This window comes from Sarcophilus harrisii, chromosome 2 (assembly GCF_902635505.1).
Source record: "Sarcophilus harrisii chromosome 2, mSarHar1.11, whole genome shotgun sequence".
NCBI lineage: Eukaryota > Metazoa > Chordata > Mammalia > Dasyuromorphia > Dasyuridae > Sarcophilus > Sarcophilus harrisii.
The window spans coordinates 8,827,214-8,851,000 of NC_045427.1; the positions used below are offsets into that span (position 1 = coordinate 8,827,214).

The 23,787-nt window shown below is 52.6% G+C and overlaps 1 protein-coding gene across 7 annotated transcripts in view; it reads right to left on the minus strand.

Moving 5' to 3' along the window:
- Positions 1-23,787, minus strand: part of LPIN1 (lipin 1) — a 67,292-nt gene that overhangs the window by 8,452 nt on the left and 35,053 nt on the right. For 6 of the 7 annotated variants that reach the window (XM_031949619.1, XM_031949622.1, XM_031949624.1 and 3 more), the window contains 10 exons: positions 21,611-21,718; positions 18,244-18,373; positions 16,634-16,988; positions 14,802-14,895; positions 14,149-14,339; positions 13,264-13,357; positions 12,429-12,498; positions 9,862-9,951; positions 6,459-6,538; positions 1,382-1,508 (listed from right to left, as the gene is read on the minus strand). In XM_031949619.1, the coding sequence (XP_031805479.1) occupies positions 1,382-1,508; positions 6,459-6,538; positions 9,862-9,951; positions 12,429-12,498; positions 13,264-13,357; positions 14,149-14,339; positions 14,802-14,895; positions 16,634-16,988; positions 18,244-18,373; positions 21,611-21,718 (1,339 nt within the window). The remainder of the gene's footprint in view (positions 1-1,381; positions 1,509-6,458; positions 6,539-9,861; positions 9,952-12,428; positions 12,499-13,263; positions 13,358-14,148; positions 14,340-14,801; positions 14,896-16,633; positions 16,989-18,243; positions 18,374-21,610; positions 21,719-23,787) is intronic. The other variant, XM_031949620.1, reaches the window with a different exon arrangement.

Here is a 23,787-nt window from a genome sequence, read left to right on the forward strand (position 1 = left end):
CCTCTCTCCCCCTCTTCTCTCCTCTTCTCTTCTCTCTCTCTGTCTCTGTCTCTCTCTCTGCCTGTCTCTTCTCTCTGTGTCAAAGACACATACACACACAAACAGGTTCTGAACTTGGGGTCTATGGACTTGGCTTGCTTTTATATTTAGAGGAAGAGGCAGACCATCCTCCTGGCTGTGGCTTACACATGCCACTCTGTGGACCCCAGACCTCCATCTTTCTTCATCCCCAAGGCCCGTAGTGCTCCCCTCCTCGTCTCCACTTCCTGGTTTCCCCGGCTTCCTCCAGATCCCAGCTAAAATCTCAGTCCCTCTTCATCGTGGCGTCTTCCCTCTGGTGGTTATTTCTTGTTTGTCCTCTATATGGTTTGTCCAGTTTCTTTCTGGGTCTCCCCTATTTGAGGATGAGCTCCTTGAAAGCCAGCAGGCGTTCCTGGCTACTGGCTTTCTTTGGATACCTAGTGCTTAGCACAGTATGGGCACACAGCTGGGGCTCAATAAATGCTTGCTGGCTAATTGATTTCCTTTTTTTTGTAACCCTGTATTTTCTTTTTGCACTTAACTCCCCGCTTCTGAAAAGGGGACTCGAGCTTCTCAGAATGCCTGCCAGGAGATTTGGGGGGGAGGGGGAGATGCATGCGCACGTGTGCATGGATGTGTGTGTAGTGCATGTGTATGTGTGCATTCATTCTGTGGTATGTGTATTTGTGTTGTGTGTGCATGTACACGCATGTATTGTATGATGGAGTGTGTGCATGCACGGCATGCATGTGATACTACATTCATACATGTGTGCGTGTGTGTACATGTATGTGTGGTCATCATTTGGGGCGGCTTGCATGTGTGTGCATTATGTAGTGTATGTGGGTCTATGTCGGTGTGTGTATGCATTGTGAGATGTATGTGTGTGCATGTAAGTGCATGCATTGCTGCATGCACTGTGATCTGTGAGAGCATGCATGTGTGCATGTACATGTGTGCATGCACTGTGTGGGACTGTGCATGCATGCATTGGATCTGTGCACATTGTATAGTGTGTGTGTGTGTGTGTGTATGCATTGTGTGGGGCATGTGGGTCTGTGTGCATGCATTGTGAGGTGAATGTTGCATGCACGTATGCATGTGCATGCATTGGATAGGGCTATGTGTGTGCATACATGTGAGTCCATATACATGTGTGCCATGTGTTGTGTACATGTATGCATGCATGTGGGGCTGTGTGCGTACATGTATGTGGGTGTATGTACATGTGTGCAGTATATGCATTGTGAGCTGCATTGTGCGTACATGTGTGTCACTGCTGCCTGCCCATGCATGCAGGCGTGTTGCACCAATCCTACTCCTAACCCACACAGACAAGAGAAAACACGGGCAGACTCACGAGCTGGTCAGAGGTGAGGCGCAGAGTCTTCTTGTAGCTCACGTTGGACATCAGCGCGTGGAGGCTGGCACCGGACTGCTTGGCCCCGACCGAATCCTCGTCACTGGAGGATGTCTCATCCTTCATCCTGGAAGAGTGCAGATGCCCATGAGCCCGTGCTTCCGGCAGCAACGGCGGGGGCCCCAGCTCCAAACCAATGGGGAAGCGTGGGGCTATCCATCCAGTGGGGCCCCGGGGGACCCTCAGCCCATTCCCGCTCATGAGATCACAGCCGGGGAGCGGTGGGGAGGGGCCATCTTCCCACCATTCATCTCTCTAGACCAGCTCCCATCACCACCCATTAAGCAGAGAGTTTACAGCCAGTTTATGGGCTCCAACGGAAGGAGGCTAACACTAACCACTGAGCAGGAACCACATCACCTCAGAGAGACCTCCAAGGTCCCCAGACCAGCCTCCCACTCTAGACAGCCAAGCTCCAACCTGCCTCCCAACAACTATGGCACCTCGGAGCCCAAAGCTGCTCGATGCTGGCTTGGAGAAGGGTCTAGACGACACGCAACAAGGAAATCCAGGATGACACGGATTCAAATTCTACCTGGGTCACTCAATCATAGCTAGCCTCCAAATAGCAGGTTAAGGTTTCCAAAGCCCTTAACTAACAGCTTTATCTTGGTTATATCATGAGAGATAGGGGTTGGTCATAAACCTGTTTTACAGATGAGGAAACTGAGGCAATCAGAGGGTGGCGGAGGTTTTGACAGACAAAAAGAGGAGCGTGAATGGGGACAGATGCTAGTGGTCACAATTGGATTCAAGAAGCCAACAAGATAGAGAAATAATAGCACAGAATCATCTGAAAAAGAGCCCGCAGGATTAATGAACTTCAAGCCCAACATAGGGACACGATCAGCTTGGTTTTTTTTAAGATCTGCAAAGTGTTTCACGGAATAGTTTTAACTCCTATAATGCTTAAAACCGTAGCAGCGCTACTCTTCCTGTGCAGATTTTTTTTTTTAATTTACAAACGAGAAAACTGAGGCTAAAAGAAGGGATATGTTCAGTCACCCAGATAGGAAACAACTAAAGCAGGAAGGGAAGGCAGGCAACCTGAGGGAGCCACCCTGGCCACCCCAGGCTCCAGCGTCCCCAGCGAGGCTCCTTCTAGTCTTCCCGAGGCAGTCAGCCCACTCTGGGCCGGCCCTCTTCTCCTGACTAAAATCCACATTTCCCCTCATCTGCTGAGAATTCCCAATGGGGAGGAGCCCAAAGGCGCCCCCGTGGCTCACGGATCTTGCTTCTGATCATGAAGACCCAGGTCCTCTCATCGCCTCCACAGGATGGCTTTTATGTCTGGCCCTCGAGCCTCTCAGTTTTCTCTTCTCTAGGATCGAACTTCCACAGGTCACGTATGTGTGTAAATGTGTACATGTGTGTGTATGTGTGTGAATGTGCATGAACATGTGTGAATGTGATGCATGAGAATCTGCATGAATGTATATGCAAGGATGTGTGAATATGTATATTTGTGTGCATCTGTATGAGTGTGAATGTGTATATGCACATATGAATGTGTGTTTATGCCAAATGCATATATGCATGAGTATATGCACATGTACAAGTGTATAGATATATATTGTTGCACTATGAATGTGTATGAGTGTATATGAACGTGCACGTGTGCGTGTTGTGTGTGTAAATGTGTGTTAGTGTATGTGTGAATGTGTGTTGTGTGAACATGTACACATGTATAAATTGTGTGAACAGCTGTGCGTTAATGTGTATGCTCACATGTAAGGAATGTGGGGTGAGTATATGTATATATCATGTGCAGATGTGCATGTGACTGTATATTGCATGTCAATGCAATGTGTGTCAGTATGTGTACGTACTGTGCATGTCAGTGTGTGTAACTGAATGAGAGTGCATGTGAATATATGTATGTGCATGTGTGCACTGCGGGGGTCCTCTCCCCGGGCAGCCCCATCTTGCTTTTCCATCAGAAGCCTCGGTATCGGCCACTTGGTGCCCCCCTTCCCCGTCCCCTCACACCGACATACAGAGTGACATCCCCTGGAAGGAAGAGGCCATGTCTTGGTGTCTCCAGCTGGCGCTTCATTATTGCTTGCAGAATCAGCGACCCTGCTGGCCTGAGGCACTTCAACATCGGCTTGTCTGCTAGCCGAGCCCAGTCCGAGAGGCCGCCCGTCCCCACAGAATCGGGCTCCCCAGATGGCCAGAGGGACTCGTCCTGAAGGAGAATGTGGATGTGGTGGTGACACCGTTGGAAGCCGGGCAGTGACGCTGGTGGTGGGACAGATGGACGCCTCAGGGCACACCCTGCTTCCAGCCGCCTCCCATACCCCCTCAAGGCCTCAGTCTCCTCATTTCTAAAGGAGGGAGGGCAATGGTCTGGGTGACTCTGGACAGGTCCTTCTCCATCTAGACAACCCAGACTAAGCTTGGCCACTTCCTAGCTGGGCAAAGTCACTACCCTGCTCTGAGCCTTAGTTTCCCCCACCTGCAAAATGAGATCCAATCAGATGACCCCGCAGTTACTTCCCAGCTCCCACATTTTGTAGGACCACAGGAGCTGAGTCTGTGCCCTTGCTCCATGCAGGAACTACTTATTTATATAAATGTAAATTATATGTATGTGTGTGTGTGTGTGTGTGTGTGTATGTGTGTATAAATTTATATAAAGAGGTGGCTTTCCCAACATCTGGGCACTGTTTATCGTATTCCATACACAAAAGGTGATTAATAAATATTTCTTGGGCTGAATTACATCACTGCAGAGAGAGGAATTGGCCCGGAAACTCTCTGAGATACCTTCGAGCCGTAAGATCCCATGAAGGTCACTCAACTCACTCAATAGGTATTCATTAAACACCTACTGTATACCAAGTTGGCCACCCTCAGGAAGAATCCTGCTGTGTGCAAATCTCTGGGCTCAGACTTCACATCTAACAGCAGCTAAGTTAGAACTTGTCACAGTGCACATTTTCCTGGCATTTTAATTTATTTGGACGGTGATGAGCTGTTTGCTCAATTATAGGACTTCAGGGGGTGTTCTGTCAGTCAAGCCAGGCAATTAGGGGAAGCCTCCAACACCTCTTTTAATCTGTTACGTGAACCTGTCATTTCTTCAGGAGACGAGGATCCAGGAGCAGCTGCATTAAGCGCAAAGCTTTTAAATGCCCCCTCCCCCTGCCCTCTTAATGAACAAACCGCCAACTTGTAACTTGTTTCCAGAACGGCATCAACTCCTGTCTTCACCAAGAGGAGTGAAGGCTTGAATGATCCCAAACGGCAGACGGACAGAGGAGTCCTTGAACGGGCTTTGGAATGGCGTTTCCAGGAAACTCACAATCCCCGAGCTTGGAAGCAGTGGCTCCCCCCCATCCTGGACTGTGCGTCCCCACGACAGTGACCAAGCCACCTGCACCACTCCCCGGGCCACCTGGGCCACTATGGGCCACCTGGGCCACTTCCCAGGCCACCCGGGCCGCCTGCACCATTCCCTGGGCCACCCGTACCATTCCTGAGCCACCTGCGTCACTCCAGGCCACCCACGTCACTTTAGGTCACCTGCACCACTCTGGGCTGCCTGCACCACTCTGGGCCGCCTGCACCACTCCGGGCCACCTGTACCACTCTGGGCCACCTGCACCACTCCCCAGGCCACTCACGTCACTTTAGGTCACCTGTACCACTCCAGGCCATCTGCACCATTCCGGGCTGCCTGCACCATTCTGGGCCACCTGCACCATTCCCCAGGCCACCCACGTCACTTTAGGTCACCTGCACCACTCCGGGCGGCCTGCACCATTCCTGCCAGCTTTTCTATAACTTTCACCCTCAGGGGCCAGGAGCCTCCCTCCGAGCAGACTGCCCTCTGATCCCTTCTTGCCAAGCGGCTTCTCCTTGCCATTGTCCCAAAGAAAGTCCCGCTTGTCGCCCTCAGGTAGCATCAACCCCACCTCCATACAAACCGATAGAACCACGGCAGCCAGATACACCGACACTGGCACGCACGGCCTTTACCACTACATTGAAGCAATTTTCTGACTTTCTTGTTTCTCTTTCCTGATTCTCTCTGTTACCAAGTTCAGTACCTCTACTCCCTGCAGAGTAGATAGGCCTGGAGCTGGGTTCGAATCCTGTCTCAGACACTTTCTACCTCTACAACCTCCCCAAATCTCAGCTTCCTCATCTGTAAGATGGGCAACGTACACAGCACCTACCTCAAGCAAAGCTATCCTTAAGATCCACTGACCCACCAGAAACTCGCCAAGTATCGTAGCCCTTATCTCCCATTGCACAGATGGCAATGAGTGCCGGGGCCTGAGCTGGGTCACGCTGGGCCAGTCACTCGGTATTCTCAAATGTAAAATGGGGATAAGAGCACCCCCCTCCCAGAGTTATTTTTGTAGAACGGTACCTGGCACATAGTAAGTGCTATATAAATGTCAGCTGCTGCTGTTGTTACAGCTCCCTGTACACATGCCACATCTTCTATTAGTCTAGGAGTTCCATAATGCAAGGATCACGTCTCATATAGACTGTTTCACATATACACACAGTCCCAGGGCTAACCACAGGGCAATATAGATATAGAGATAAAGGTATACACACATATACATACGTGCACGTATCTTATACATTATAAATACGTGTTCTATCTGTTATATAGTAGATTATTAAACAGATGTGTGGCATGAATAGATAAATGAATAAATTATCAATTTCAATTAATTAATCAATTTCAAATTATCAATATCAATTAATCCTCATCCTACTCCTGACATAGACAAGAAAAGGTTTTTAAAACCTTTTTAAAACAATTTTTTAAAAAATGATGCACCAAAAAGGAGAAAAATTCTTCAAAATTATATGAGTACTAAGTGGCACTGGGAAAAAATGCAATTGTGTGACCTCCCTTTGATAGACAGACTATTTGGTCTCCTCTGTTTAGGGGTACGATCAGCTCACAGAAAAGGGCCGCCCTCGTTAGCGCCTGCACTGGTGAAGGCCCAGCCCACCCACTGCTCGCCACCCCAAGTTAGTCAGGACATACCTGCTTCCAATGCTGAGCTTGGACGGCTGCTCCCCAATGATGATGCCCTTTCCAGACAAGCACTGCTCCGGCTTGCTTTCCTAGAGGGGGACAAGCGAAAAAGTGCATCAGCCCAAGGGGAGCCCATCGGTACAAGACTAGACAAAGAAGCTTCCAAAATGACACCGTGAGGTGAGCAGAACCAGGATCTGGCACATCATACGTGTTACGTACAAGTTAGCAAACATCATCATGATGATTATTTACAGTCAGGATGAAATGTGAAAGTAGCATTTAGCTCAGTGCCTGGCACACAGTAGGTGTTTAATCCATCTTTCCTTCCTTCCTCTGAAAGGAAGTCATATGACGTGGCGAATCTGGGTCTTTCACAAACTCACCCCAAGATCAGCCATCTCTCTTTTGGGGCCAACTGGGTGCTCACAAGACACCCCAGACATCCCTTCTCAAATCACCACTTAGAAAAGCAGCTGTCCTCCTGCAGGAGCCCCATGCCCTCACCTCCCACTCACTTGGGATGCCATGGCTCTCCCTGGGTTACCACCAATTCCTGCATGATTTAAGCTGATGCCCCTTCTAGGGCTTGGGGCTACACCCCCTGCATGCTGCTTCTCCCGGCTCTCCATCCATGGCTGTCTAAGCCCCCACCCACCGCTCTGGCTCAAAGCCCTGGCACCCCCCAAAACTTTGGGGTTATTCCCTTTAAATCCATCTCTTCTCTGCCAAGTCTTCCGCTTACTCCCCCTCTCCTTTTCTCAGCACCCCAAGCTTCCAGTCTCCATCCTCTCACTCCTGGCTCCTGAGTAGCCTTCCAGCTCCTGGTCTCTCCTCTCTCCATTCACCCCTACCCACCTTCAAAAGCAGCTTCCTCATGGTGCTGCTGCTCAAAAGTCCTCAGAGGCTCCCTGCTGTCTCTCCCGGCCAATCGGCCCCCATGGGCTTCTCCACACATACTGCTCCCCATCATGTTCCCTCCCTGGGCTTTGGAATGGACTTCCCTGCATGCAGAGAACTCCCCTCCTCACAGCTACTTCTCAGTTTCTTTCTAGGCTTGGCTCTGGTGTTCCCTCCCAAAGTTAACCTTTCCTGATCCTCCTTCTTCCTCTGCATGGCTCTCCCTCCCTAAAACCATCTTTTTTTTTTTTTAATCGATTCCCCAGCAACAGAATGTAGTCTAGTGGAAGTAGAAGCAGTATTGGATCCCCAGTGACTAGCATAGAGCCTTGTATATTCTAAGTGCTTAAAAGATATTGTTGAGCGAATCTCAGGGATAGGTAGTGAGCTCCCTGTCACTTGAGGTTTTCAAGCAGGGACTTGCCAAGGATATTATAAGTAGAGCTGAACTAGAACACTGTACCAGGGCACAGGAAGGGCAGAAACACAATTTACAAACTCTGGACTGTAAAGAAATGGAAATTACTCATCAGCAATCAATGAACATTTATTAAGCACCTACTATGTGCTAGACACTGTGCGTAGTACTGGAGCTACAAAAAAAGACAAGTCAGTCCCTGCTCTCAAAGAGTTTCCAGTTTAAGGGGGGAGAAATTAGTGGTCTTGTCTTTCCTCTAAAGACCTTTCTAGGATACTTCAAAACTAGGCCCAAGCTCAGGTTTTCAGCAAAGCACTGGAGAGTGCTTTGAGAGTGGAGAGAGAGAGAGAAAAAGATGGAGTAGTAGAACACTTAGCATGGTGCCTAGTATACAGTAGGCACTTAATAATTGCATATTAACTGACTAGAGGTAGCAAGAGACAAAGAGAGGCAGATGGGAGCGAGCCCTTGACCATGTACAGGGAGAAGTCACTAATGAAGCCCGGTCAGCGTGAGAGAAGGTCTCTGGTGGAGTGCCAGAGCTCTGTCCTTGCCCGACTGCTGAACAGTCTTCCCCGGTACCTTGGCTACAGACCCAGACAGAAGGCTTTTCAGATCTGACCCTTCAGTGCTAGCTAACATCCCGGACGACAGGATCAGGAGGAAAAACAAAAGGCTTACTCTGGCTAAACCATGGCTCAAATTTAAGAAGAAAAATATAAAATCCTGAGTTTTGATTCCCAAAATCAGCTGCAGAAGTACAGCGGGGAGGAGGCAGTTTATCTGAAAAAGAGCTGGAGGTTTTTAATGGACCACATGCTCAACACATAATAAAGTGTCTTCTCTGATACGCCGGCCTCCGAAGCCCCCAAGACCATTGGCTGCCCTGAAATGGACTCAGATCCAACATGGCAGCTCCCATCCCTAGGCCAGGCTGATCCCTTGCCTGCAAAGAACACACTGCCTCCTCACCACTATACCTTGGCATGCCTCATTTCCTTCCAGGCTCACTTCCTACAGCAGGCCTTTCTGGAGCCTCTCCAACACCCTTCCAAAATATTACCTTGTATTCATTTCTTATAAACTCCACCTTAGTCAGAGACAAACCGTCTCTTTAATTAGAATGGAGGCTCCCTAAAGGCAGGACCCACTGTTTCCCCAGCACTTAGCCCAGGGTCCAGCACACAGTAGGTGCTTACTGAGCGCTTGCTAACGAGGGCTCTGGCCTGGCCAGATCGGGCCCAGACGGCTTTGTTCAGAGCCGAGTGTTACATTTTGGGATGTTTGTTTGCAAGTTGGAGGCTGCCAGAGGGAAGCAAGACCTTTGGCATAGAAGAGTGACCCCAAACACAGTATGGCACATTATGCCCTCCTCCAACACTGGCAATCCAATCCAGTCTTAGGTACGTGTTTTATGTGAGATGAGAGCTAAGACTTTCACCAATGTCAGTAAGTTGTTAGCTGCCAAAATATGGTGGGAAAACTATGTATGTCCACTTCCACCAGAAGTGTGGGAGTCTCCCCAGCTGAACCAAGACATCTCCAATGAAACATCTGTTCCAGGAACACAGGGCTTGGGCCCATGAATAGTCTGGAAGGGCGGAGGGGCTCCAACAATAATAAAAATAGTAGCAATGATGCAGATCACAGGCAGGACACGGCACGGCACATGTGCCCAATACTTTATACGGCTTGTTTTCTTTCAGTCTCCTGACAACCCCCCAGAGAACTTCCCCAATGGACATATGAGATAAATGAGGCTCAGTGGATCAGCTAAATTTCCCAGAGATAAATGAGGTGAATCAGCTAAATTTCCCAGTGTCACACAGCATAGCTTTCTGGGTGAGTGAATGCTCCATGCCAGCCTACGTATGACCTTACTCATAGAACTTGTAACTTAGAAGAACTTTGGGACAAATCCTACTTCAGTATCCACAAGCCCTCTGGCCTTAGGAGAGTGACTGAATTCATCTCTCTGGGTCTCAGTTTCCTCAGAATTGAACCAGAAGGTTATTTTTGCTCAAACCCACTCTGCCGAAGGGTCCCACATCCCTTCCCCTGGGATCCAGCACCAGATTTTCCATCTCTGTTTACCTCTTTGACCGTGTTCCGTCCTCTCCACGAGAACCACCATCTTCCTCCCTTCCGAGGCATCTTGTCCCTCACAATGGACTCCACTGTGGCCTGTTGCAAATGGATGGAACATAAATAACAGAACCAAAAGGGAAGGACGGAGCGTTCCATGCAAACCGAAAAAACATGCGGGTGACATGATGGAAAGCAAAGGAACTGGACGTACAGGCTGGGAGCTGTAAATCTTAGAAAAGCAAAGCTTAATGGTGTCCAGAATCATATGAAGGTAGCTTAAGCATGAATACTTAAGAAAATGTTAAAGGAAGAACAAAAAACGAAAACACAAAAGAGGGGGGGAAAGACCAACAAAGAAAATATTAGAAACCACGAGCAATTAGTAAGCAGGGCAGCTTATAAGTGAGTAGTCAGAGGCTTTGAGAGTAAACCACCTGCTTGCAACAACAAGGTAGGAGAGTTAGGAAAAGCATCACTCGTCCAGTTTACAGAGTGGGAAAACCGAGACCCCATGAAGTGAAGCCAAATAAGTGCCCGAGCTTCACAGCTAATCCATATGACATCCCAGCAGGGACCAGAATTCAAACCCCCGGAGGAGGCGCCTTTGAGTGCAAATGTTCTTTTCAAAAAGACTTTTGGCAAAGGAAACCAAGAGGAATTGGGCAGAAAGTATAGGATAGAGAACTGTTTCAACTGATACAAAGAGGAACGGATAATACTTGTTCCTTTCATAATAAAATAGTTTATCCCAATTTTGAATCTGAAACAGATACAATCAACTTCAGCCTGACACTTTATGTTCAATTCAGGGTTCAGGAAGCTAGAAAGCTCTCTGAGGACCTGCTGCCTGGTGCTCTGGCCCTGGAAAGGCCTGCCTCAAGGAGCTTACAACCCAGTAGGCAAGTGTTGGACTTAAGGCAAGAACCATAAATGATGGGATCTACGAAGACGTGACATGGTGTGAGCCCAACAGTCCCAACAAGAGGAGGGAGGGCATCTCAGGCATGAGACGCACATGGGGCAAATGTGTGGAGGAGGGAAGGGACAATGACAAAGGGTCTCAAAGGACTGAAAATGGCTAGAAGTAACATGAGGTGAGGCTCAAAAGGTATTTTGGAGCCAAACTAGGGAGTGAGCATTTTATCCAAGTGATAGAAAAACAACGAATCAAAGGGAAATTCTGTTTATTCCGATGTAATGAATAATTAAAATGTGATTAAATATTCATCCCTCATTTCCTGATTCCTTTCTAACAATCAAATACTTCCACATAAGCACCTGGAGGACATTTCCACTCTCAACTAAGTACTCTAACTCTCCGGGGTTCCAGAGACAGATGCAGGGGAGAGATGCTGGTCACTTTTATAGGTAAGTAAAGGAGGGGAGAGAGAGACAGAAACCAAGATAGAGAGAGGGAAGGAGAAAAAGAGACAGAGACAGAAATGGGGAAATTAAGAGACAGAGAGAGAAAAAAGAGCAACAGAGAAAGAGAAAGAAACAAAGACCGAGATAGAAAGAGGGAAGGAGAAAAAGAGACAGAGACAGAAATGGGGAAACAAAGAGACAGAGAGAGAGGCACAGAGAGAAAAAAGAGCGACAGAGAAAGAGACAGACCGAGATAGAAAGGAGAAAAAGAAACAGACAGAAACAGAGAGAAAGAGACAGACAGACATACAGACAGAGATAGAGACAAAGACAGGTAGAGACAGAAACAGAAAAAAAGAAGGGTAGAGGCCAGCAGAGATTCAAAGAGAGACAGAGAGACTAAAACAAGATTTTTTTTTTTTTTTTTTTTTTTTTTTTGGCTTCATGGGATCTTGATGCTCTATTTCTGTGTGTTAGGGGAGGGCTGATTTTTCCTTTTTGCCTTTGTTTCCCCCAAGCCCAGCACTCTGCCCAGTATACAGTAGGTACTTAATAAATATTTGATGGATCCAAGAGAAGGCTCAGTTCACTTGCTAGGCCCTCCAGGAGGCCTTCCTAACCTTCTTAACTGTTTCTACCTTCTCCTTCTTCGCCATAATGCATTTATTTGCCTAATCTATCTACTGAGCTGTGTTTATTAACCACCTACTGTATGACAACCCAGTGCTAAACTCTGGGAATATAAAGGAGGAAAAGGTGCCCTGAGCTCTGATGGAGACAATCCCCAGCAGGCGGAGGCCATCACCAGCAGGCCGCACCTGTGAGTGCAGGGTGGCTCTGGACAGAGGCCACAGGGTCAGGGGGGATGCCCCCAGGCCTCCTGCCAGAAGCTGTGCTCAGCCTCCTCAGAGGAGAAGCAGGGAGAGAGGGGCTGGAGACTAAGGGTCCCAGAGGTGGGGCTGCTGCTTTGGAGAGCAAGGAAAGCCCAACGGAATCCTTTACATGGGTAACCCCTCCACACACAGAACGTAAGTTCTCTGAAGGCAGGGAGGCCACCCGTGGGCCTCGCCAAGCTCTGGCCTCCCTCTGCTTCTTATCTACTGAAGGGCTCGAGTGAAGGGGGGAAGTGAGGTCCCCACCTACCCCCCAATGTCCCCCAGCCCAGGGGCTGCCTCCCCAAGCCTCCCCAGGTTCATGCTGAGGCTCACCTTTGGCAAAGGTTTCTGGAAGGCCTGCATGGCCAGCAGGAGGGGGGCTGCTGTGGTCCAGTTGTAGTATCTGAGGCAGAGAAAATGGGCGACGGTGAGACCCCTCAATGCCAGGGGCCCAGAGCCCCCCATGTTAATGCCTTCCCTTTGAAATGCCTCTCATTTACCCTGGAGAAGGGAGGAAGGGGAGGAGGGGAGTGTAGGGGGAAGGAAGGGAATCAAAGGAGATCTATGTGGATAGATTGCCTTCCTATTTTCAGGACTGCTGTCTTGTGTACAATAGGCAGTTAATAAAGCCTTTCTTTCTGTACACAGTAGGTGCCTAATAAATGCTTGTTGTTTAATTGGTGGCCAGCAGCCCCAAAACAGTCAGGCGCCAGCCAGACCTGGCATTCAGACAGCCACGTGCTGAGCATGATCTTGTCTAGTGAGAGATGGAAGCCCCAGGAAAGGGGAGGAGCCCCAGCCCTGGTCAGATCTGCCAGCCCCCTCTCCCTCAGGCGGTCTAGGGGACCGCCCCCCCGACATGAGGTGCCTCTATTCCAAGTGTGCCCGACTGTGACCCTGCTTCAGACCCTTAATCACAAGCTGCTCTCCAGCCTGGCACAAGAGTGAGGACCTCAGAGTGGGGCAAGCCTGGGGAGCTCAGCCCGCAGCCCCGGCTCAGTCCAGGACATCCTCCAAGAGAGTGGGGGGCACTGAGAAGCCACGATGTGCCCTGAGAAAAAGCCGTCGCCCAGCACAGAGGGCCCCAAACCCCATGCGAGGAGGGCGCTCAGCAAGGAGGGCACCCAGAGGCCCGCGGGGCCGCCCCCCCTTGCCCGTGGGAACTCACTTGCTCCCGATCTTCACCACCAAGTTGGGGTCATCGATGATGGCGGGGTTGTCCACAAACTGCTGGTAGGACACTTCTTGTTCTAAGAACTCATCTGCAGCCGCCCCGGGGGCCGGGGAGGAAGAAAGGGCCGTTACTCAGGGACCCCATCGGTGAGACCCCCCCCCTCGCTGCTGCCACTCGGTCTCACGGCAGGGCCTCCCAGCCAGGGTGGCCGCAAGCATCCAAGGAGGCCTTAATCAGCCAAGGCTGTGCCCTGGGGGCCGGGGCCATTGCCCCAGATGGGGGAGGGGGGGGCAGAAATGCCTGGGGCACAAGGGGACCTCCGAGGGAATGAGCCTGCCCTGTGCTTTCGGAGACTATGCTCCCAACCCTCATGTCCCACACTGACCCCACCCTGTACATTAGGGAAACTGAGGCACAGAGCCAGGGAGGTGGAGCAGGCCCGGGCAGCATTCAAACCCGGAACCGCCCAGCGCCAGCGCGGGGACCTCCCCGTCCGGGCGGGTCGTGTCCAGCTCAGCCCCAGGTCACCGGGCGCGCGCCGGAGGCTGCAGTCTGGGTCTCTCTCTCACACACCCAAAAGGGTCAGGGACCTCAGCAGCCCCATCCTAGCTGAAACGCTCTCCAGGCCCCGCCCCTGGCTTGTGGCCCCGCCCCCAGGAACCTCCCCCCCCCCCCCATTTCTTTTGTGGGCAGAAGGCAAGTTTCCCCTGACAGTGAGCTCCAATAACCCTTGGGGCCCCGCCCCTCCCCCGGGCCCCGCCCCTCCCCGGGCCCCGCCCCTCCCCAGGCTCCGGCGCCCGGAGCCGGCCCGCAGCCACAGCCTCCGCAGTTCCCGCCGGCGGCCAGCAGAGGGCGGCGCGAGCCCAGGCGGAGCCTCACCCGTGGTGATCTCCTTGCTCTCGCTGAGCCCCCCGCAGAGCGAGATGGCGATGGAGGGCAGCTCCCGGGGGCCGTCCGAGGTGCTCTCCACGCCGCTGTCCGCGCCCGAGCTGCCCACCGACTGAGGGGACTGGCTGGCCGAGCGCAGCCCACCCTCGCTGCAGCTCTTGCCCATGCCGCTGCCGTCGCCGCTAGGGGGCGAGAAGGGCCGGGGCGGCCGTGAGGTCCCGGGTCCCTGCCCTGCCCGGGGAGGCCGCCCCCTCCCCCCAGCCCGGCTCCCCGCCCCCTCCGGGGAGGTCGCTCCCCCTCTCCCTCCCCCTCCCCCCAGCCCGGCTCCCCGCCCCCTGCACCCCCTCTCTCCTCCCCCGCGGCAGCTCCCGCACCCCGGGCCGCCGCCCCCTCCCCACCCCCGCCTCGGCGTCCCCAGCTGCGGGGTCTCGGACGCCTTCCCAGGGCCACGGGTATTGAAATGGCCTCAGAGGCTCTAGTGCAGGAGCCCCTCCCCCCGGGGCCGCCCCAGCCCCGCTTGTAAGCGGTGCTCGGTCAGGAGCCTCGGGAAAAAGTGGGGGCTGGGAGACAGGATCCCCACAAAGACTCGGGGGGAGGGGAAGGGGCCCCTCCCCCAGCCTCGGCCCAGGGCCAGCGGGGCTTACTTTTTGGGGAAATAGAGGGCGGCCACTTCGGGGTCCATGTCGGGCAGGTCATCCAGGTAGACGCCGTCGGCCCCCAGGTGTCTGCTCCTCTTGTCTGGAAGCGCAAGACGAGGGGGGTTCGGGGCGGCCCCCACGGGTTCTGTCCCCCCCCAACATCAGGGCGGCCCCCACGAGATCACTGACCCTTAGAAGTTCAGGGGCCCCCAGGTGGGACCCAGGGGCTTTCTGGATGTCACTTGACCACAGCCTGTGATCGTTTGGGCCCCCCCAAGGCTGCCCACCCCAGGAGCAGCCGGGCGCCCCCTGCTGACTGTCCCAGCGGCCAGAGCTTTGTCATCCCAGCACAGCACGCACAGGAGGTGCTTAATCAATGCACGCTGACTGACCTACACAGGTAGAGCCGGGCAGCAGGAAGGGCTCCAGGGCCAACACAACCCCCACCAGGCCCTTAAATAGGGCCGCCCCCCCAGTCCTACCCCCCCAGGTCACTAGTACCCACAACACTTGCTCTGTAGCCCCAGCCAGGCCTTGGGGTCCAATTCCTCCTAATGGGCCCCCTGAGCTTCTCACAGCTCACCCCCATTTCACAGCTGGGGAAACCGAGGCTCAGAGAACTGAGGGCTCCACAGGATCTCGGTCCTCCCCCGTCCCAGGCCGGCTCCCTGGCCTCTCTCAGAACACAAACTGCGGCCCACCCATTCCCAGCTGGCCGGCCCGGCTTTGTGAGGGCCCACGGCAGGGGGGTCACGGTCCAAAAGCGTGGCCCTGGGCTGCGACCCCTGCTCTGGGCCTCTCTGGGCCTCAGTTTGTCCATCTCAGTCCACTCAACCTTAAACGACCGGCTCTATGAGGCAGGTCCTGGGCACTATCTGAGCCAAGCCAGAGGCCAGGAGCTAAGTGGGAGCTCCCTGAGGTCAGGATGGGGAAGGAGGGAGGGGCACCCTGGCCATGAGCAACCCCTGGAGGGTTAAAGGTTCCCAGACTGGGGAGGGGGGGGGCAATCAAGGTTAAGTGATTTGGCCAGGATCACATGGCTAAGGCCACGTCTGAACTTGGGCCTGTGACCCCAGGCCCTCAATGCCCCTAGAGACGCCAGGATTTAGAGGGGGCAGGAGGTCAGAGGCCATGTAAGTCACCTATTTTGTCACCTCAAAGCCCTGAGTTCCTGTGTGCCCCCATGGCACTGTGACCTGAACATCCCCAGCTCGTGTTCCTCACCTGTGAGCTGGGCTTAACCCTGGGGACCAGGCCAGGGTTCAAATCCCCTCCCTGGGCCTCCATGACCCCTGGGGCCCCTTCCCAACCTGGCTCTGGTTTGCCTTCCAAATCCCCATCCAGTCAGAAAGCCAATTTGGGGTGAGCCTTGTTGGCCCCTGGGGCCCACGGCTGAGCTTATGGGCCCAGACCCTGAGGACCAGGCTCCCCAGAAAGCAGAGGCTGCGAGGGCCTGGCTGCAGACACCCCGCAAAGGAAGGGGGATGCAGAGAGACTCCTGTTTCCCCATGCAGCTGGAAGACCAGCCTCCCTGCCTCCATCAGACCCATTGACCAGATGCAGAAACCAATCAAGAGAGAACCACCGGCCCATCTCCTATCTAGCACCGGGTCTCCCTGCCTCACCCCCTAGCTCCTGCTAGAAACTCCCTGCCCCTCCCCTGGCTCTGGTTGGCCCCCTGGGGCCTCCCTGCCTCCCTTCCAGTCTCCAGTCATTCCCTCCCCCAGGACCCCAGGACCGGCTCACTCCCCCCTCCCTCCTAGCCCAGCACGCGGATGCCCGGGCCCCCCACTGCCTCGGTCTCCCCCACGGGCCCTTTTACCGGCCCAAGCGCTCACCTCGCTTCCTGGACGGCGAGTCCATCTTGGTCCCCTGGAGGTTGGAATTGGGGTGGGGCGGCTTGGACTCCTCCAGGGAGGGCGGGGGCGGGGCTGCGGCGGGGGCGGCCGGGGCGGGGGCGGGGACGGGGGCGGCAGCGGCCCCCGCCGGCTCCTGGGCGCGCTCCCCCGTGCGCGGCCCCTCGGCCGGGGCCTTGGCCTCCTCCGGGGACGGGGAGCCCTCGCTGCGGCCCCCCGACGGCGAGGGCGAGCGGTCACTGACGGTCTCCGAAGACTCGCTCTGAATGACCCGGAAAAGCGTCTTCTCCGAAAAGCTTCTGTTGGCCGAGTCCTTCACCTTGTGCGGGGATGCCGTCTGGGGGGCGGGGAGAGGGAGGGGTCACTGAGAGCCCCGCCCCCGGGGGCGGAGCCCCTCCCGCTCAAAAGATTGCACTTTTTCTTGGGGGGGGAGGGGAAGGGGATCCTCAGCAGGCCACCCAGCACACAGCAGGTGCTTAATCCATGTCTGTAGGCTGAGTGGCAGAGGGCGTGATTGCTCCCTTTAGGCGCAGGGGCATTTACCCTTCCCCCCTCTTATCTCCGCTCCCCAGCTGATGCAGCAGATTCTGTAGGAGTGCTCCCTGCATTTCTGGCCCCCTGGGACAAAGCCCCGTTGGCCCATCCTAGTTGTGACTGTGCCCGACTTTCTCCAGAGCGCTTTCAGGAGGCAAGATCTGCTAGGAGGCAGAGTAAAAGGGAGGAGGGGACACCCTACAAGTGCTGGCCCTTTGGGACTCGGGCAGCCAGTCTGGACTCTGGCTCTGAGGTCCAAGCCACTCACAACTCAGGAAAAGTTTGAAAAAAACAATGAAGTTCCCAACTGGAGGGCTCCTCACAAGAACAAGCGTGAATTAGCATTTAGTAAGTGCCTACTGTATGTGCTGACAAATATCTCATCTGACCCTTACAGCGGCAGGGGATATCACGAGCCCTATTTTACAGACCAGGAAACTGAGGCAGGCAGGCTCAGGGACTTGCCCAGGACCACTCAGGCAGTGAATGTCTAGGCTGAATTTGAATTTGGGTCTCCCAGACATCAGGCCCAGTGCTCTAACCACTCAGCCCCCCAGCCTCGCAGTCAGGAGAAAGAGAGCTGAAGCCCGGCCTCGGACCCTGGCTGAGCCTGGGCCGGCTGTTTAAGTTTCTCAGATGCCATTAAGACTGTAAGCTTCCTCACCCTGGAAGTCCAGATTCAGACTAAAGGAGAAAAGATTGCTAGGATTCTGAGCTGGGAGAGACTTCTGAGAGTATGTTGTAATGCAGTGGGGCAGGAGACCCAACTCCTACCAGCTGGGGGACCCTAGGCCGTCCCCTCCCCCTCTAGCCTCAGTTTCCCCATCTGCAAAGCCAGGAGCAATTACTGGGAGGTCACAGCTTAGGACATGAGAGAAATCACCCCTTCCCCCTAGTGGCTCGGGACGCCGCCATTCCCAAATGGGGACAACACGGTCCACTTGGGACCGAGGGGCCGGATCTAAAAAGGCCGGCCCCTCCCAAGGCCCTCTGAGGATTTGGCGGGGGGAGGACCTAGGCAGCCACCTCCCCACTGGGGGCCCCCTGGCAGGACCCACCTTGGCAGCCTGGGGCAGCTCCCCCCACAACCACAGCATCTCGGGGTTGTTCTTCTGCAAGCCCCGCTCCAAGGACTTGCCGACCAGTTCTGAATCACTCTTAGGCGTGGCGGGGCGAGACCCCGAAGGGCTGGGGGGGAAGATGAGGCACAAATTAGCAAACACGCGCCCGCCCTTCCAGCTCCCCGAAATACGCTCCTGCAGGCCCAGTCGGCGAGGCGGGGGGCAGAGGCACAACTAGGCAGGGCAACCGGGCCTGTGGCCCGGCACCCCATGAAAAAGGGGGCCATTGCTTCAGAGGGCACCCCAACAGCATCTCCAGTAATCCATCAGCACACGAATTAGCAACAACACTTAAAGCAGGAGGCAAAGCCCCCCAGTCTCCCCCTGCAGACCGCTGCCCTGGGCTCAGAGAATCTGCCCCAGCTCTGGCTCCGACGGTGCCCGCCGCCCACCGCCCACCCCACCCGGGGAGGCAGAGGTGCCGAGGAGAGGCGAAGAGGGAGGAAGAAGGAGGCGCCCCCAACTCCCCACCCCCCTCCCCCACCAGAGCCCCAGCAGAGCCCGGCTCAGTGCACGAAGTGCACAAACCAAGCAGGCCGAAGCCTGGCTGCGCTGTGGTCATTAGTTGCTTCAAAAGGAGGAGAATTCTAGCAAAATGTCACAGAAATTAATCATTTCGATAGAATAAAATTTAATAAAATTTGTCATTTCAATAGAATTTGAGAATTTGAATAAGATTTAATAAAAATTAGTCCTATCAACAGAATGGTGATAAAATTTAATAAACATCGGCCCACATTCAACAGACTATGAGAATTTTAACAAAATTCGATAAAAATTAGTCGTTTCGATAGGACTTGAGAAGCTGAATAAAATTTAACAAAATTAGTCACTTCAATAGAATTTGAGAATTTTGACAAAATTTAGTCACATTAATAGAATTTGACCATTTTAATGAAAATTCAATAAAAAGTAGTCATTTCAATAGAATTTAAGAATTTTAATAAAAGGTATTCTTAGTAAATCTTAGTAAAATTTAATAAAATTTAGTTACTTCAATAGAAGTTGAGAATTTTAATGAGACCGTCAAAATTAGCCATTTCAAGAGAATTTGAGAATTTTAATAAGATTTAATAAAAATTAGTCATATTAATAGAATCTTAATTTAAAAAAGCCAGTTTAATAGGATTTGATAGTTTTAATAAAATTGAACAAAAATTACTCCTTTCCATAAAATTTGAAAATTTTGTGATTGAATAAAAACTGGCCACTTCAATAGAATAATTTTAATAAAATTCAATAAAATTTAGTCATTTCAATAGAATTTGGTCATTTTAACAAGCATAAAAATTAGTCACTACAACAGAATTTGAGAATTTGAATAAAATTTAACAAAATTAGTCACTTCAATAGAATCTGCATTTTAAAAATTAATAAAAATTAATCATTTCAATATAATTTGAGAAATTTTCTATAAAACTTAAAAATTTTAAAGATGAAAAAGTCAATAAAATGTGACAATTTTAATAAGCTTAATAAAAATTTAGTCACTTCAATAGAATTTGAGAAATTTAATAATTTTTTTTACTTTAAAATCTGTAATAAATGTTTTTACTCATCTCAATAGAATCTGGCAAATAAAAATTAGTCGTTTCAATGGAATCTGACAATTTTTTTAAAATTAATCATTTCAAAAAAAAACAAAAACAAAATAAAATAAAAAAATAAAATAAAAATAAAAATAAAAAAAATTTATCATTTCAATAGAATTTGACACTATTTTTACAAATTAGTTGTTTCAATAGAATTTGGTAATTTTAATAAAAATTTGTAATTTCAATCGAATTCAATCACTTTAATGACAGTACATTCTCTTAGAATTGTGAGTTTAATAACGAGAATAATAGCTCGTAGTTAAAAAGGTTTTGGAAGGGTTACAAAACAATTATTATTATCTCCTTTGATTCTCACAACCTCCTGGGAAGTGGGCATTTTTACTATCCCCATTGTACAGGTGAGAAAACTGAGGCCCTCGAGGGACCAAGAGTCACTGGAAGTGTCTAATTCGGCTTTTCCAACCTCGAGGCTGGGGCTCTCTCCTAGCTGCCTCTAAGTATTTCATTGAGGCTTCTTGTGGGCCACAATGACTGTCAAAGGCTCTGGGGCCCGATTCCTCTCCCTCTATGGGACCTACAGCTACTGAACCAGCAGATGGCGTCTTCCTCCATAAGCCAGGAGTTTCCCTGGAGGTCAAGTGCAGAGATCTGGCCTTCAGAGGCGCCGTCTAGAATGGCAAGTCCCTCTTAGCGCACGGCCGAACGACGACCATCCAGCCTCGGCTGAAGCACCACTGATGACGGGGAACTCACTACCTTTCCGGGCCGACTGGTCAGAAGTCTCCAGATGTCCAGTCTGCCGTCCTAGCCTCTCCGGCCGCCCTGACAGGTGCCGAAAGCAGCCGCGTCGGGAAGCCTCCCCACGCCCTCTCCATGGCGGCACCTTCTCTCTGCGGGCTGTACCCTAATTCCGTACACAGCTTGTCCGTGAGTACGGTGTCTCCTGCTTCAGACTGTAAGCTCCCAGAGGGCAGGGACTCTGTCTGCTTGTGCCCCATCTCTTAGCACAGTTCCTGGCACACAGTCGGTGCTTAATAAATATATATATTGCTTGACTGACTGAGTGAGGAGAAAGCACCGGATTTGGAGCCTGAGGCCCCGGGCTGGAGTCTCGCCTCCAACATCACTAGCTGGGTGACCAAGGGCACAGTTGGCCGACATCCCTGGTGACCTTTGGCTCCAGAACAGGAGGACCACCAGTGGGCAGAGCAGGGGAAGTGTCATACAGGAGAGGTATACAGTGAATCTGGCGGCGGGAGCCTCCATCCGCCTGGGCACCTGGAAGCCCAAGCTGGGGACAGACAGGGGAGATCCCTGCTGGCCAACGCCAAGGTTCCACGAGTCAGTGACACTCCTGGGGGCTCAGTTTTCTCCTCTGTAAAATGGAAATAATCCTCCTCTCGCTCTCTTCCTCACCAAGCTGCTGGGAGGAAGGCGTTTTGCAAACCACAGCCCTACGAAATGCAAGTCAGCAACCGTACCGACCGCCAGAGCCGGCTGCACCAACACGCTGACCAGTCGGCTCGCCGCCCAACAGCCATTTAAGGCGAGGAGAAAACCCTGTCTCCGTCAGATCGTTAGTTTAAGCCAGAAAGAAGCATTAGACCAAATGCACATGCCATTGGCTGATTAGGAAGTTAGTTGATTCTCTTAACTCTCCAATCAGAGTTAATTAAGCACAGGGTCACCACTGCATCCCATCCACCGTGCTACCACCGCAGGCCCCTATTGGAGAAATGTGCCATTACCTTTCCGAGGAATGGAAATGGGAGGACTGTGGAGGACAAGAGCTAGAAAGGACGCCTTCCGCCACGACCGTGAGCTGAGGGGAGATCCTTTGGCAATCTACCGGCTCACTGGATCCCACCAGATTCAGAGAAAGAAAGAAATCAGAGTAAGTCATCAAAAGGAAGCGAAAACCCGAATTCGTGACCTGGGCCTCCTGATGGCTGGGAGAGCCGAGCAAGAAAATAAGAGCTGCCGAAGCTCGGGACCCCAGGAGGGGGTTCGCACCATGGGGACGGAGACGTCCGAGATGGGCTCCGATCACGCCGCACTCCAGAGCCGGGCCCTTAGCCCGGACCCATCACCTCATTTTCAATGCTGAGACTGATTTGAATGGGATGTGTCTCTTTTGCGATCCTTTGTATTTTATCTCATGAACCTAAAGCCACCGTTCTAAGGGGTCCAGAGTCTGGCCAAAGGTACGAAAATGGGCAAAAGGGAAAAGGCTGAGAACCCTGACTCCAGGGCGCATCCTTGAAGAGGCCTCTGGGAAGAAGAGTGAGGTCAGGGCTCATGGAAGCGACCCCTCCTAGCCTTGGTCGGACGAGGTCCTAGAAGTTCCCGGCCAGCCATTTAACCAGCGGGGCCTCATCTCCCTGGTTCTTGACTCCTTGAGGAAAAATGCTCCTTTGGCTCAAAAATCACTTCCCTGAGAGGGACAAGAGCTGAGGGACTGGGGAGGGGCCGAGGTGGGAGTTCCCAGACTCTGTCTGAAACCATTAAGCTCTCTGAGCATTGGGGAGGGGATGAGATCCCTGGCAGAGACCCCCCCCCCCAATGACTTCCTCTCTAGAACAAGGAAACATCACAGACCAAGCAATACCCGCTGGTGGCACCATAAGCGGGGGGGGGGGGGAAGGGGGGAATAGACCTTCCTTTACAGATAAGGCGAGATCTTGAGAAAGGGGACGCCGTCTGTGAGCCAAGGACCCATGGCTCCTGCCCCCCAAACAAAGGGCGGCTTCCTGAGCACTGGGGGGCTCTAAAAGATCTGCCACCAGGGGCTGAACAGCAGGCACGTGCTCTCTTGTTGGGGTACATGGCAATGGCCACCAGAAACCAGGGGTTCCCACACCCCGGAGAGGCATCGAGGGGGACGCTGGGAAAGAGCTCCCGTACAGAAAGCCTCCATTTCTAACTCTCCTGCGGATTCCACCTGGGCCCCAGAATCCAATGCTTTCTGTGGGAAAGGAGCAAACCACATTGAGGGTGTTTGGTTTTCAAAATGGCCTTAAAAAACAAAACCCTTTTAAAGCGTGCTCTGATCAAGGGTCCGAAGGCTTGGGCACCCAGAGGGCCCCCACTCATACCCCAACGGGTGGTTCCCCGGCAGCCCCCGTGACTTGCGTCCATGGGCCCAAGCCAGCAAGATCCGGATTCGGGTCCCACTGCAGGCCCATCCTGGTTATGGGACCCAGGGCAGGGACTTTGCCCCTCGGAGTCCCGGGCAGCCTTGAGACCACCAGCTAACGTTCAGGGGCTTCTTTGGCGGAGGGAGCTCCCTCACCGGGAGGTCCCAGAGTTACGACACCAAAGGTCCCCAACAGGAAACGACTTCCAGAACATTCCCAAAGGATGATATCCAACTCCTCCCACACTTACAGAGCACTCTACATTCATGAGCCCTTCAACGAGAGGCTCCCACAACCTCTCTGGAAGATTTAGCTCATTTTACAGATGAGGAAACTGAGGCACGCAGCTGGGAAGAATCCCAACACCCACTGCGGCCCACAGCGGGGCACAGGCACGAGACCCCCAGCCTTTACTCACGGCCCCTGGCTTGCCAGAGCACGGGGAAGGGACACCGGTCCTGGCCGAGTCTGGCCCTGCCCAGCCACAGAAAGCCCCCGAGACACAAGGCCAGACGTGGCCAAAGAGTTAATGCTGCCACTTGAGCCAGGGAGGCGGCACGGCATGGCGGGCACTAGGAAGACGGGCGCCCTCCTGTTACAGGAAGCTGTGGCTCCCCCTGTGCCGGTGCCCTACTCTCCATGATACAACACATACAAGACCCAGCAAACATGGGCCTCAGACTACAGACAGGAAGCCCCCCTTCTCTTCCCATCCTCCCCTCCCAAACTTATGGGGGTCCCTAGGAGCAGAAAGAAGCCAGGTGCCTGAGCTCTTCCCAGCCAGGAGG